Raw genomic sequence first — 14,365 nt, 5'->3', positions numbered from 1 at the left:
GGCTTGGGGGCTAGCAAGTTTATGGATGGGGGCAGTCCTATTTGTAAACCCAAACATACAAACATATAAACTATGTCAAAGGCATAGAGTGGGTACTGTGAAAGGAGGGTGAAAACACAAAGATGACATCACCTCTGACCTCAAGGAGTGCTTAGCAGACTGAGGTAGACAAGTATATATTTTCCTGAAGGAGGGCACTGGAGTAATGGCATGTTTAGAATGCGGAAGTTGGGCAGTCACTGAGAGGCAGCTCAGCAGAGTGCTCGCGCAAGGACTGGGCAGGCAACACCCCACTGCATGCAGTGTATCTTTGGAAAGCCATTAAAATAGGTGATGGTTACTTTCCATCAAGTCCCTGGTATGGTCCATGGAGGCAGGGTTGTCAGTCTTATTTCAGCATTTTAGAGACTTCTCAGGGTTTGGAAATGGAAGAAGACAAGCAGCAATGTGTATACATTGCAGAGACACAGGCCAACCCCAAGTTAGGAGGTTAGGAGATCAATGCTAAGATCAATACTTGGAGCATGAATTGCCATCTTTTCTGGACAGAGTTTTTGGTTGCCTAAAGGTAAAATCGAAATTTTGCTTTGGGACATATTCCTAAAACTTTAGCTTTAATCAAATTTACTTTTACTTTATCTTTCTGAACCTTCAAGGTCCAAAATCATTGGTTAATAATTCTGCTTCTAAACTTACATTGCAGCACAGGGCATGTTCTGCCCCCAAGGCAAAGAACATAAGCTACTCTTGTCTGGAAAACATACAAATAGGTATCTCAGCAAAGGCTACTCATGTGTTCTTGTTCTTTTGAGTAAATCATTGTCAGTGACTGATTTTTTTTTTTTTTATGAAAGGATAAATACATGCCCTTTATTGGGGTCAGGTTTTGTGTTTGTACTTCTCCTGTCTACTGTATCATAGGAGCTTAGAATCCCAGCTGCTTGCGTTCGGCTGCAGTTCTCTGATGGCTCGCACAGGGTGGACCAGTCCCCTTCCCCTATGTGTGTGCCTGCTGCTGACCTGTGGCTTTGCTGAGGCAGGGAAGCTGCTGGTAGTGCCCATAGATGGAAGCCACTGGTTCACTATGAGGTCGGTGGTGGAGAAACTCATTCTCAGAGGGCATGAGGTGGTCGTAGTCATACCAGAGGTGAGTTGGCAACTGGGAAGATCACTGAATTGCACAGTGAAGACTTATTCAACTTCATACACTCTGGAGGTTCTGAACCAGGAGTTCAAGGCTTTTGTCCAGGCTCAATGGAAAGCACAAGTGCAAAGTATATTTTCTCTAATAACAAGTTCATACAATGACATTTTTGACTTATTTTTTTCAAATTGCAGGAGTTTGTTTAAGGACAAAAAGTTAGTAGAATACTTAAAGGAGAGTTCTTTTGATGCGGTGTTTCTGGATCCTTTTGATACCTGTGGCTTAATTGTTGCCAAATATCTCTCCCTCCCCTCTGTGGTCTTCGCCAGGGGAATATTTTGCCACTATCTTGAAGAAGGTGCGCAGTGCCCTGCTCCTCCTTCCTATGTCCCCAGAATTCTCTTAAGGTTCTCAGATGCCATGACTTTCAAGGAGAGAGTACGGAACCACATCATGCACTTGGAGGAACATTTATTATGCCACCGTTTTTTCAAAAGTGCCGTAGAAATAGCCTCTGAAGTTCTTCAAACACCTGTCACGATGTATGATCTTCACAGACAAATATCAATTTGGCTGTTGCGAACGGACTTTGTTTTGGACTATCCCAAACCCGTGATGCCCAACATGGTCTTCATTGGTGGTATCAACTGCCATCAGAGAAAGCCATTGCCTATGGTAAGTCATCTCTCCTTTAGCACGTTAAGAATATTTCAACTTTAGAAATTAAAAAAGGATTCTTTACTGAAGTGTGATTTGACATTTTCATTTGTTTCATTTCAGATTTCTTTCCAGCTTAACAAATTATTTTGTGCCAGTGCTTGTACTTGTCAGTTATCAAATTTTATAAAACTGCCCTTCTTGAAGATATGTATTTATAATTTATAAAATTGTATATCATATGCAGCCTACATTTTTGAGTACCATGTTTAGAAAAGTACCAACAACCGCAGTAAGAAATGGAACTTCCCTTTTTTGTTAATTCTATATGACCCCCTAGAGGAAATGCTCTTAGTTTTGTGCCCATTCTTTTCACTTTTTAAAAAAAGTACTTTACGTACACACTATATTTAATGTAAATTCTCACACCTGTTTTGTTAAAATAAAATCTAGTATTGGGCTGGACATATTCTTCTTTTCTTTGCATTTTTCACTTGCCAAAAAATTATAGATACCTTTATAGACCAATACAGACAGCTTTGACAAGTTCTATTAATAATTGCATAAAATACTTTTCTTTGGATAGAATGTAGTTTTTAACCAATTAATATTGATATAGATTTAGGCATTTTGCATTTTTTGCCTTTAGCAATAAGGCCATGTAAACACTCTTTAATGCTTTCCTTACATGAATATATTTCCGCATTATTGCTTTTATCTTAGTTGACTAGAGCCCTACATGTAGGGTTACAGGATTTTCCTGCATTGAGGATTGGCCTCTTTTTGCTATTATGTCTTCCTGTTCATGAATATGTATGTCTCACTATTTATTCAGATCTTGTTTTATATACATAAATAAAAATTTTCACTATACAAACATTTTATGTTTCTTGTTAACATTTATTCCTCGGCATTTCATTATTTTTGAAACTATTGGGTACAGGGCAATTTTTCCATTTCTACGTTTAGCTGACTATGGGAAATTAAAGTTTTGTTTTTTGCATATGTATCTTGTGTCCAGCCACATTACTAACTTTTCTTATTATTTTGTAGTATGGATTAGATGTACAATATATAATGTCATCTGCAAAGAATTCCCTTCTCTGATATTTATACCACTTATTTTGCTTCCCTGGAGCATATACATCCAAAACACTATTGAGTAATATTGTGAGAGTAGCCAGTTTAAATAGGGATTCAGTCACTTGTGATTGAAAAGTCCTTGACAAATACCAGAATAACATTCTTAGCAAATGTGTAGTTGCTAAATCCAGATTAAGCACCTAATGTCTAATCTCAGTATATTATTTTATTAGGGATGGAGTATACAATTCATCTATTGTTCTGGCTTCTTAAAAGCTTCAGTAGACTTGGTAACACAGTCATATTCTCTCACATATTGGCAGATGTTTGGCGAAAGAGTGGCTGTTCAGCCAACTCATGGGAAAGTGAAATAATGCTCTTTCTAAAAAGCAGGAGGACTACAGTTGCAGGCCTTTCAAAATTAAGCATGACTTTCAGATCTTCACAAGACTAGGCCAGGAGATGCAAATGGCAGAAATCTAAGAGGTTAGACTTGTCTAAGCACTTTTCTCCCCTTTACCCTCCATTAATTATAGTATGCTCCATTAATTATAGTACCAAGCACCACTTATGTGTTGCCTGAACCTCACACCCTTTGGCTGAGGGTGAGGCCCTGCCACTTCCTGAACCCACACTGAGTTCATTGTGGCTCACAGGGTCACCTAGAGGCCTTTAGAGATATAAAAACCTATATATGATTTTATATCACCTATGATAAAGAGATATCTATAAAATATTAAACATTAAACTATATATGGTTTCATTTATTTTGATTATAAATATCCTTTATGAGATATGAAATAAATGTGTTTATGTGTCTATTAAAGAATATTGATGTATGAGAGTTTTTATACTTGTGGAAGGTTATATATATATTAATATATATTTGTGACTATACATGTAAAGCCAGCAGAATTCTTACAGAGGAATTCAGAACTCAAAGAAGGCTTTCTGGCAAAGAGCCTTGGATGTGGCCCAACCACAAAAGTAAATTGTCATCGAAAGAAGGATGGACACTGCATATTGCTCCTTCCTTGTTTCAGAGGCAAGGATGTGTCTGGGAAAAGCATGCAGTTGGTTACATCTTTCTGGGAAACAGGATTCAGAGTCTGCGTCTCATCTGTCTGATGAGAAGGAAGCATTACTTGATGATGGAGTATGTGTTTGTGCATGTACGTGTTTGTGTATGTGCAGGTGTGTTAGTGTGCAGTGTCCCAGACCCTGCACAGGAGATTTTCTTGAAGGTCTCTTGTAACAAAATCTCCTTGAGCCCATCCAAGAGAATTACATCCAGGGATGTAATTAAATACTTTAACAAAGATGGCAGATGGCCCCATCTCCAATGTCAGGGATCAAATTTCAACGTGAGATTTGGAGGGGACAGACTTCTAAACTATATCATTCTGTATGGTCATTCTTTTACATTTCAGCATTCTAATGTGTGTTGATTAATGATGTGTAAATAATTCAGCAGAACAGTGAAATAGTTTTAATGGGAAAAAGAGGAATTCACTCCTAGTCTTTTTGAATTTTTGTTGAGTTCCAACAGAAATAATCACTGGTTTTAGGTGAAAAGAATTCAGGTTCCGTCTCTACCATCCATGGCAGGTGCAGCTCTGGGGGTGGGATATGGTTACAAATAAATAAAAGATCTGTGCTTCCCCCATTGCTCTAAGATTCTGGCTCTAGTTCAAGCTCCAAATTCAAAGTTAGCTTTTGGTGGACAAGACTAAGGCCTCCCACTAACATCATTTACATCAAGTTTTTATTTTCAAAGTTTTCAAACATACACAAAGGAGAGACTCAGTGTAATGAGCACCCACGTATCCATTCTTAGGTTAAATCATTTTCACTATTTTTCTGTGCTAATTCATGTGTCCTTTTATTCTGTCTTTTTAAAGAAAACTTGTAAAAAGCAATTTGTGTCATTTTAATAAATTCTTGGCATGTTATTCCATCACTGAATACTTCATTTAATATAACAAATAGGAAAAATTTGTTACATAGCCACAGTATCATTATCATATCTAAGACAATAAAAATTCTTTAATATTATCTCATTTACAATCCATAATTAAATTTCCCCTGATTGTCTCATGCAACATCTTTCCATACAGACCAATGGAATAGAATGGAGAATTCAGAAATAAACCCATACATATATATCCTTGGCCAATTGACTAGGTACCAAATTTTGACAAGGGTGTCAGGATCATTCACATGGGAAAGAATAGTCTCTTCAACAGAAGACCCACCCTGGGGTCCTTAAGCTCCAGCATCAGACTCCAAAACCATTTGCAGAGATCATCCAGCAGCTCTCACCATGCCTCTGATGAATCCTTCACCATGTGCATCCCCAGGTGTCCTGCAAATATTTTCTTACAGTCTGTTGAGTGACCTTTCTTACAAATGCTTCATTGTAGAACAAATATAGGGTTATAACAAGGTTGCAACAAATAGTTTAGAGAATTCTCATCTACCCTGTGTCCAGTTTCCCCCATTGTTAAATCTCATGTTTCTACGGTACATCCATCACAACTCATTCACCGACATTGACACATAATGATGAACTAAAAGCTAAAGTCTGTTTCCTTCAGATTTCATTAACTTTTACTTAATTTCCCTGTTCTTTTATGGGATCCCATTGATACCACCTGAAATGTAGTTATCATGTCTCCTTAGTCTCCTCCAGCCTGTGATGGTTTCTCAGACTCTCCTTGTTGTTAGTGACTTGGGTAGTTTTGAGCAGCCTGGTCAGGTGTCCTGTAGAATGTTCCTCTAGAATGTCAGTGTGTGTTTTGCCTGATGTTTTCATCGTGGTAAAACTGGGTTTATAGACTTGTGGTAGGAAGACACAGAGGTCTTTTCTTGTTTTTGTGTGTGTGTGTGTGTGTGTGTGTGTGAATATTCAACTGTAGAAAAGCGTAACCTTTACTCCACTGCATTGCCTTTGTACCTTTGTAAAAACTTGGTTGTTCATACATCTGTGCACGTATTTCTAGACTTTGTATTCTGTTCTGTTGATCTATTTGTGAAACATATGATTAGTATAGCTGTGTAATAATCTGTAAATGAGGTAATGTTACCTCTCTAATGTTTTTTTTTTTTTTCAAATTGCTTTTGCTATTGGAGGTCTTCTACATTACCATATGCATTTTAGAATAAGTTCATGAATTTGTACAAAAAGTCTGCTGGATTTTGATTGGGATTGTATTGTATTTATAGATCAACTGGGGAGAAAACATCTTAGCAATTTTGAGTTTTCCAATTCATTAACATATCTATTTATTTAGGTCCTTCATCAGTGTTCTGTAGTTTTTAGTGTACAGTCATTCACATCCTTTGTCAGATATATCCCTAAGTATATCATGTTTTTGATGCTATTTAAGTGGTATTTTTAATCCAATTTTCAGTTGTTCATTCCTAGTACAGTTGACCCCTGAACAATGTGGGAATGAAGGGGACCAACACATGTGCAGCAGAAAATCCGCATAGAACTTTTGATTCTCCAAAAACTTAACTAGTAATGGCCAACTGTTTACCAAAAGCCTTACCAATAACATAAACAGTCCAATTAACACATATTTTGAATGTTATTAGTATTATATCCTGTGTTATGATAATACAGCCAGCTAGAAAAAAGAAAATGTTATTAAAAAACATATGAAAAAATGTTCAGCAGCACTAGTTATCAGAAAAATGAAAATCAAAACCACAATGAGATATCCTCTCACACCAGTTAGAATGGCTGTTATTAAAAAGTCAAGAAACAACAGATGGTGGTGAGGCTGCTGAGACAAGGGACCACTTGTACCCTCTTGGTGGGAATGCAAATTAGTTCATCCCCTGTGGGAAGTAGTTTGGAGATTTTGCAAAGAACTTAAAACAGAACTGTCATTCGACCCAGCAATCCCAATACTAGATATAAGCAAAAAAAATCGTTTTACTAAGAAACACATGCACTGGTATGTTCATTGCAGCTCTACTCTGAATAGGAAAGACATGAAATCAACCTAGGTGCCTGTCAACAGTGGCTTAGATGAAGAAAATGTGGAACATATACACCATGGAATATGCAGCCATAAAAAATAATGAAATCATGTCCTTTGTAACAACATGGATGCAGCTGGAGGTCATTCTCTTAAGGGACTATATACAGGCACAGAACACCAAATATCGTGTGTTTTCACTTAGAAATGGGAGCTAAATAGTGGTACTCATGGGCATAAAGATGGCAACAATAGACACTATGGACTCCTAAAGGGGAGAGAAAGGGGTGCAACTGTTGAAAAACTATTGGGTACTATGCTCAGTACTTGGATGATGGGAGCAATCATACCCCAAACATCAGCCTCACACAATATACTCAGGTAACCTGCACATGTACTTCTGAATCTAAAATGAAGGTTGAATATGTATAAGCGGAAGCGAATCATCATAAAGGTCTCTCCTCATTGTCTTCCATTGAGTGGGTTGTGGAGGAGGAGGAGGAGTAGATGTTGGTCTTGCGGTCTCGGGGTGGCAGAGGCAGAGGAGGTGGAAGGGGAGTCAGGTGAGGCAGGTGCACTTGGTGTAACCTTATGGAAATACATCATAATTTCTGTCTGTATTTTTTCTCTTTGATGTATTTAAAAATGCTTTTATACAGTACTAATCCTTCTTCCCCACTTGCTTTAGTTTCAGTGCCCATATCATAGAAAGGTTCATGTTGTAATAGAAGTCAATAGCAGTCTTAAATAATTGGAAGCCTTTCTATGAGGCTTGCATTGTCTAAGGCCAATTTTTTTTTTTCTGGCACTGCTTCTTCTACATCTTCTTCCTCATCAAGTGCTGATTGAAAAGCACTTATCTCCATCAGGTCCTCAATTAATTCCTTGAGTTTGGCATCTATTGACTGTTGAATTTCTCCAAGATTCATATTTTGAAACACCTTATCCCCCACATTTTGTTGCTGTATCCATAATCCCTTTCATGATTTCCTTGATTGACTCTGCCATAAATCCTGTGAATTCATGTGCAACATCTGGACACAGTTTTCTCCAGAAGAAATGTATTGTTTGGGGCTTGGTGGCTTTCACAGACCTTTCTGTAACAAAAATGGCATCTTCAGTGGTGTAATCCTTCTGGACTTTCATGACATTCTCTATCCAGATTCTCTTCCATAGTATTGACAATCTTTTCCATAAAAAAGTGTGTGTAATGAGTTCTAAAGTTCCTTATGACCCCTGATTGAGAGACTGAATTAGAGATGTTGGGTTTGGAAGCAGGTAGACCACTTTGACACCTTCACTGTTGAACTCGTGGGTTCTGGGTGGTTAGGGGCATTGTCCAATATCAAAAGAACTTTAAAAGAGAGTCCCTTATTGGCAATGCATTTTCTGCCTTCAGGGACAAAGCGTTGATGGAACCAATCCAGAAAATGTGTTCTTATTGTTGAGTCCTTCTTTTTGTACAACCATAAAACTGTCAGTGAGTGTTGATCTTTTCCTTTCAAGGCTCGAGGTTTGGTAGTTCTACTAATGAGGGCAGTCCTGATTGTAAACTTGACTGCATTTACACGAAACAGTAGAGTAGCCTATCCCTTCCTGCCTTACATTCTGGTGCTTGGTTTTCTTCCTTGCTAATAAATGTCTTTTGTATCATCTTTTTGTTTGTTTGTTTTTGTTTTTTCCAGAATAGGGCACTGCCATCTGTATTTAAAACCTGTTCAGGCAGATATCCTTTCTCCTCAATGTTTTTCTTCATGGTGTCTGGGAACTCATCTGCCTCCTTTTGCTTGGCAGAGTCTGGTTTTCCTGTTATCTTCACAATTTTAAAGGCAAACCTCTTTGTAAAACTAGCAAACCATCCTTTGTTGCCATTAAATTCTCCAGTTTTAGATTCTTCACCTCTCTTTTGCTTTAACTTGTCATATAATGACTTTGATTTTTCTCAAATCACATTGGCGTCTATAAATAAGCCTTTCTTATAGCAATCCTACACCCACATTAAAGCTGCATTTTCAATATGAGACAAAAATGTATTTCACAAAAAAATGCAAGGTTTGGCTCCTGCTGGCATAGCTGCAGCAATGTCTTTATGAATCCTTTTCTCTTCTCTTCTCTCTTCTCTTCTCTCTTCTCTTCTCTTCTCTTCTCTTCTCTTCTCTTCTCTTCTCTTCTCTCTTCTCTTCTCTTCCCCTCCCCTCCCCTCCCCTCCCTCCCTCTCTCTCTCTCCCTTTCTTTCTTTCTTTCTTTCTTTCTTTCTTTCTTTCTTTCTTTCTTTCTTTCTTTCTTTCTTTCTTTCTTTCTTTCTTTCTCTTTCTTTCTTTTCTTTCTTTCTCACTTTCTATCTATCTCTTTCTCTCTTTCTTTCTTTTGCAATGGGCCTTATCTAGCTTCATTGATTTTGAAATGGTAGGCAATCATAGCGGCAGAGCTCAATCTATGGTACCTATCAAGTAATGCAACTTTTTTTGGTAATGTCATGATTTTTCTTTGCTTCTTGGGAGTACTTCCAGCATCTCTAGTGGCACTTTGTAGTCCCATGATGGTATTCAAGATTTACAATATTACACTAATCATGATGAAAAATACAGTAGAACCATGAGAGATCACTTTTTACTCTGACATGCAATTTACTGGAGAGATGAAATGCTCAGAGAGTATAAGTGTTATGTCACATGCATTTAAGCCACACTTCAGCTCACTGCAATAGCAACAGGAGGTAGTGACAAAATTATTATAGTAGTGTAGTATGTACTAGAGGAAAGTGACTAAGCAAATGTCTAATACCAGTTAGAGTGTACTGGAGGGAGCCATCTTGTGCTCCTACAAGAATTATGCCCTGAGGTTGGCTGTTGAATCCCTCACTAAATGCTCCTCAGGGTGTTGCCTAACACACACCGCTGAGCTCACCCATAAAAATCTGCATGATGGAATTCAGCCCAATGCAGCGAGAATTCCCATGGACTTCCTCTGTACAAGGCAAAGCATAGGTGCCGTGGAAGGAGGGTGAAAACAGGAAGAAGATGTAATCTCATCCTTAAGGGGTGCTCGGTAGAATGGAGGAGAACAATACATAGATTCCTGAAGATGGGCACCAAAGTGATTGGGGTGGGCCCACAGCAGAGGCCTACAGCTCTGTTCAGAATGCAGAAGCAGGGTGGGCAGAGAGAGGCAGCTCATCAGAGTGCTTGGGCAAGCATAGGGCCAGCGACTCACCACTGCAGACAGTGTATCAGAGGAAAGCCATTTAAAATAGGTGATAGTCACATTCCATCAAATTTTTGGAAGGGTCCATGGAGGCAGGGTTATCAATCTCATTACAGCATTTCAGAGACCTCAGAAGATTTGGAAATGAAAAAAGACAAGCAGCACTTGTGGTTCACCTGTGTCACAATTGTGGCTCACCTGCATCTCTGCAATGCACAGGTGAGCTGTGTATTGCAGAGACACCGGTAAGCCACAATTTCCTCCCAGTTAGGAGGTCAGTGCTAAGACCCTTGCTCTCTTTCCATCGAACATGAGATGCCAATTTCTTTCTGGGCAGAGGACAAAATAAAAATTGTCTGTAAACTTTGGCCAGGCACAGTGGCTTACGCTTGTAATCCCAGCACTTTGGGAGGCCGAGGCAGGCAGATTGCCTGAGCTCAGGAGTTCAAGACCAGCCTGGGCAACATGATGAAACCCTGTCTGCAATAAAATACAAAATATTAGTTGGGCATGGCAGCGCATGCCTGTAATCCCAGCTACTGAGGCTGAGGCAGGAGAATCGTTTGAACCCAGAAGGCGGAGGTTCCAGTGAGCCTAGATCGCACCACTGCACTCCAGCCTGGATGACAGAGTGAGACTCCATCTCAAACAAAGAAAAAAAAATAGCAAATTTTTCTTTGTGACAAATTCCAAAATTATTAACTTCATTTAAATTTACTTTCCTTTTTATCTTTCAATGTCATCAAGACCAAAAGCATTGCTTAATAATTTTGTTTATAAACTCATATTGCAGCACAGGGCATGATCTGTCCCCAAGGCAAAGATGATGAGTTACTCTTTTCTTGAAAACATACAAGTAGGTATCTCAGCAAAGGCTACTCATGTGTTATTATGACTAAATCACTGGCAGTGAATGTGAATTTTTTTTTTTTAATGGATGGATGAGTACACGCCTTCTTTTGAGGGCAGGTTCTATCTGTACTTCTTTCACCTACTGTATTATAGGAGCTTAGAATCCCAGCTGCTGGCTCTGGGCTGAAGTTCTCTGATGGCTTGTGCAGGGTGTACTGGCCTTCTTCCCCTATCTGTGTGTCTACTGCTGACCTGTGGCTTTGCCGAGGCAGGGAGGTTGCTGGTAGTGCCCATGGATGGGAGCCACTGGTTCAGCATGCGGTCGGTGGTGGAGAAACTCATTCTCAGGGGGCATGAGGTGGTCGTAGTCATGCCAGAGGTGAGTTGGCAACTGGGAAGATCACTGAATTGCACAGTGAAGACTTACTCAACCTCATACACTCTGGAGGATCAGGACCGGCAGTTCATGGTTTTTGCCGATGCTCAGTGGACAGCACCACTGCGAAGTGCATTTTCTCTATTAACAAGTTCATTCAGTGGTATTTTTGACTTATTTTTTTCAAATTGCAGGAGTTTGTTTAAGGACAAAAAATTAGTAGAATACTTAAAGGAGAGTTCTTTTGATGCGGTGTTTCTGGATCCTTTTGATGCCTGTGGCTTAATTGTTGCCAAATATTTCTCCCTCCCCTCTGTGGTCTTCGCCAGGGGAACATTTTGCCACTATCTTGAAGAAGGTGCGCAGTGCCCTGCTCCTCTTTCCTATGTCCCCAGAATTCTCTTAAGGTTCTCAGATGCCATGACTTTCAAGGAGAGAGTACGGAACCATGTCATGCACTTGGAGGAACATTTGTTTTGCCCCTATTTTTTAAAAAATGTCTTAGAAATAGCCTCTGAAATTCTTCAAACACCTGTCACGGCATATGATCTCTACAGCCACACATCAATTTGGCTGTTGCGAACGGACTTTGTTTTGGACTATCCCAAACCCGTGATGCCCAACATGGTCTTCATTGGTGGTATCAACTGCCATCAGGGAAAGCCAGTGCCTATGGTAAGTCATCTCTCTTTTAGCACATTAAGAATAATCTGGCTTTGAACATTTAAAGAAGATTTCTTACTGAACTATAATTTATCATTTACATTTGTCCCATTTGGAATTTCTTTCTGGTTTAAGGAATTCTTTTGTACCAATTCACTTAATTGTTGGGTAGCAAATTGTATAAAGCAGCTCTTGTTGATATGTAAGTGTATACAATTGATATAATTGTAGATCATATCTAGGCTGCAATCTAAATGCTGTTTTTGGAAACATACCAAAAACCACAGTAAGAAATGAAACTTTCTTTTTTTTCTTTTGCTAATTCTATACTACCCCCAGAGGAAGATATTCTTAGCCATTTTGTGTGAATTCTTTTCCATTATTTTTGAAATTATACTATGTATATGCATATCTTTAGGGTAAATTCTCACTTCTATTTTATTAATATAAAATCTAATATCATGCTGGCTATGATTTTTTTTTTTTTTTTTTTTTTTTTTTGAGATGGAGTCTCGCTCTGTCACCCAGGCTGGAGTGCAGTGGCGCAATCTCGGCTCACTGCAAGCTCCGCCTCCCGGGTTCACGCCATTCTCCCGCCTCAGCCTCCCGAGTAGCTGGGACCACAGGCGCCCGCCACCTCGCCCGGCTAGTTTTTGTATTTTTTAGTAGAGACGGGGTTTCACCGTGTTAGCCAGGATGGTCTCGATCTCCTGACCTCGTGATCCGCCCGTCTCGGCCTCCCAAAGGGCTGGGATTACAGGCTTGAGCCACCGCGCCTGGCCTGATTTTTTTTAATGTTAGATTTTTCTCTTGTCAATAAGTTAAAGATATCTTTACAGGTCAATGCATACAGATTTGACATGTTCTTTTAATAATTGCATAATAGTCTTTACTTTGGATGCAATGTAGTTTTCCAGCCAATTAATATTGATAGAGATTTAAGTGTTTTCCACTTTTGGGATTTATGAACAATAATAAACATTCTTATATACTTTCTTTATATATATTTCCATATTTTTGCTTTTATCTCAGTAGGATATTGTCCTATGAGTATGGTTGCTTGGTTTTCATTAAATAAGATTGGCATCCTTTTGCTATTACATCTTCCTATTCAAGAATATGAATCCCTCATTATTTATTCTGATTTTGTTTTATGTCCATAAATAAAATTTTGCACTTTATAGAAGTATTTTATCTTTCTTATTAACTTTTATTCCCCTGCATTTCATTGTTTTTGAAACCATTATGTGCAAGGCAATTTTCCCATTTCTCTTGAATTAATTATGCATAATTAATGTACTGCTTTGAGTTTTACACATTTATCTTGTATATAGTCATATTACTAACCTCTCTTATTAGTATGTAAGGTGTATTAAGTGTGCAATATCATCTGCGAATTATTCCCTCCCCTGGTATTTATACTTCTTATTTTGGTGGAGCATATAGTTCCAAAACGTTATTGAATAATATTGTTGGTCTAGCCAGTTTAAATTAGGATTCGGTCACTTGCAGTTGAAGAAGTCTTGACAAATGCAAGAGTAAGATTCTTGGCAAATGCATAGTTGCCAAATCCAGGTGAAACATCTGGTGTCTCATCTAAGTATATTATTTTATTAGGGATAGAGTATACATTTTTATCTGTTGTTCTGGCTTCTTACAAGGTTCAGTAGACTTGGTAACACAGTCATATTCTCTCGCATATTGGCAGATGTTCGGTGAAAGAGTGACTGTTCAACCAACTCATGGGAAAATGCAACCATGCTCTTTCTAAAAAGCAGGGAGACTACAGCTGTAGGCCTTTCAAATGAAACATGACTTTCAGCTCTTGGCAAGACCAGGCAAGGAGATGCAAGTTGTAGGACGTTAAGAGATAGACTTATCAAAGTGTCTCTCCCCATTTACCCTCCAATTACAGTACCAGCCACCACTCAGGTATTGACTGCAGCCTCATGGCCTCTAGCCAAGCGTGTGTGTGGCCTGCCACTTTCTGAACCTATGCTGAATTTGTTGTGGCTCAAAGGGTCACCCAAAAGGCTTTAGAGATATAGAAATCTATATATGATTCTATACCATCTATAATGATATATGATAGAGAGATCTATACAATATGAAACAGTGAACCATATATAGTTTTACATATTTTGGTTATTTGTATATCTTCAATGGTGTATAAAATATATGCATTTATATACCTTTACAGAATATATATATGAGATAGGATTTATAGATGTGGAAAGTTATATATTAATGTATATATTTATAAATCTAAAATAAATATAATTATCAAAGAAGAATTCAGATCATAAAGAGTGCCCTTTGGCAAAGAACCTTGGATATGGCTCAACCACAGAAGTAAATTGTCATAGAAAGATTTATGGACACTGCATAGTGATCCTT

The 14,365-nt window shown here is 38.5% G+C and overlaps 1 protein-coding gene across 2 annotated transcripts in view; it reads left to right on the top strand.

Moving 5' to 3' along the window:
• The first annotated feature begins 865 nt into the window (after nt 1-865).
• LOC104666351 (UDP-glucuronosyltransferase 1-6) overlaps nt 866-14,365 on the top strand; it is a 108,580-nt gene continuing 95,080 nt past the window's right edge. The window contains exon 1 of one of the 2 annotated variants that reach the window (XM_030916491.1): nt 866-1,819. In XM_030916491.1, coding sequence (XP_030772351.1) covers nt 965-1,819 — 855 coding nt within the window. In that variant the 5' untranslated portion in view covers nt 866-964. Of the gene's footprint in view, nt 1,820-11,072; nt 11,981-14,365 lie in introns of those variants that run through there. The other variant, XM_010368451.2, reaches the window with a different exon arrangement.

This window comes from Rhinopithecus roxellana, chromosome 14, assembly GCF_007565055.1.
Source record: "Rhinopithecus roxellana isolate Shanxi Qingling chromosome 14, ASM756505v1, whole genome shotgun sequence".
Lineage (NCBI taxonomy): Eukaryota > Metazoa > Chordata > Mammalia > Primates > Cercopithecidae > Rhinopithecus > Rhinopithecus roxellana.
Note: the sequence above shows the minus strand (reverse complement) of the source record. Positions and strands in the feature narration are given on the sequence as shown.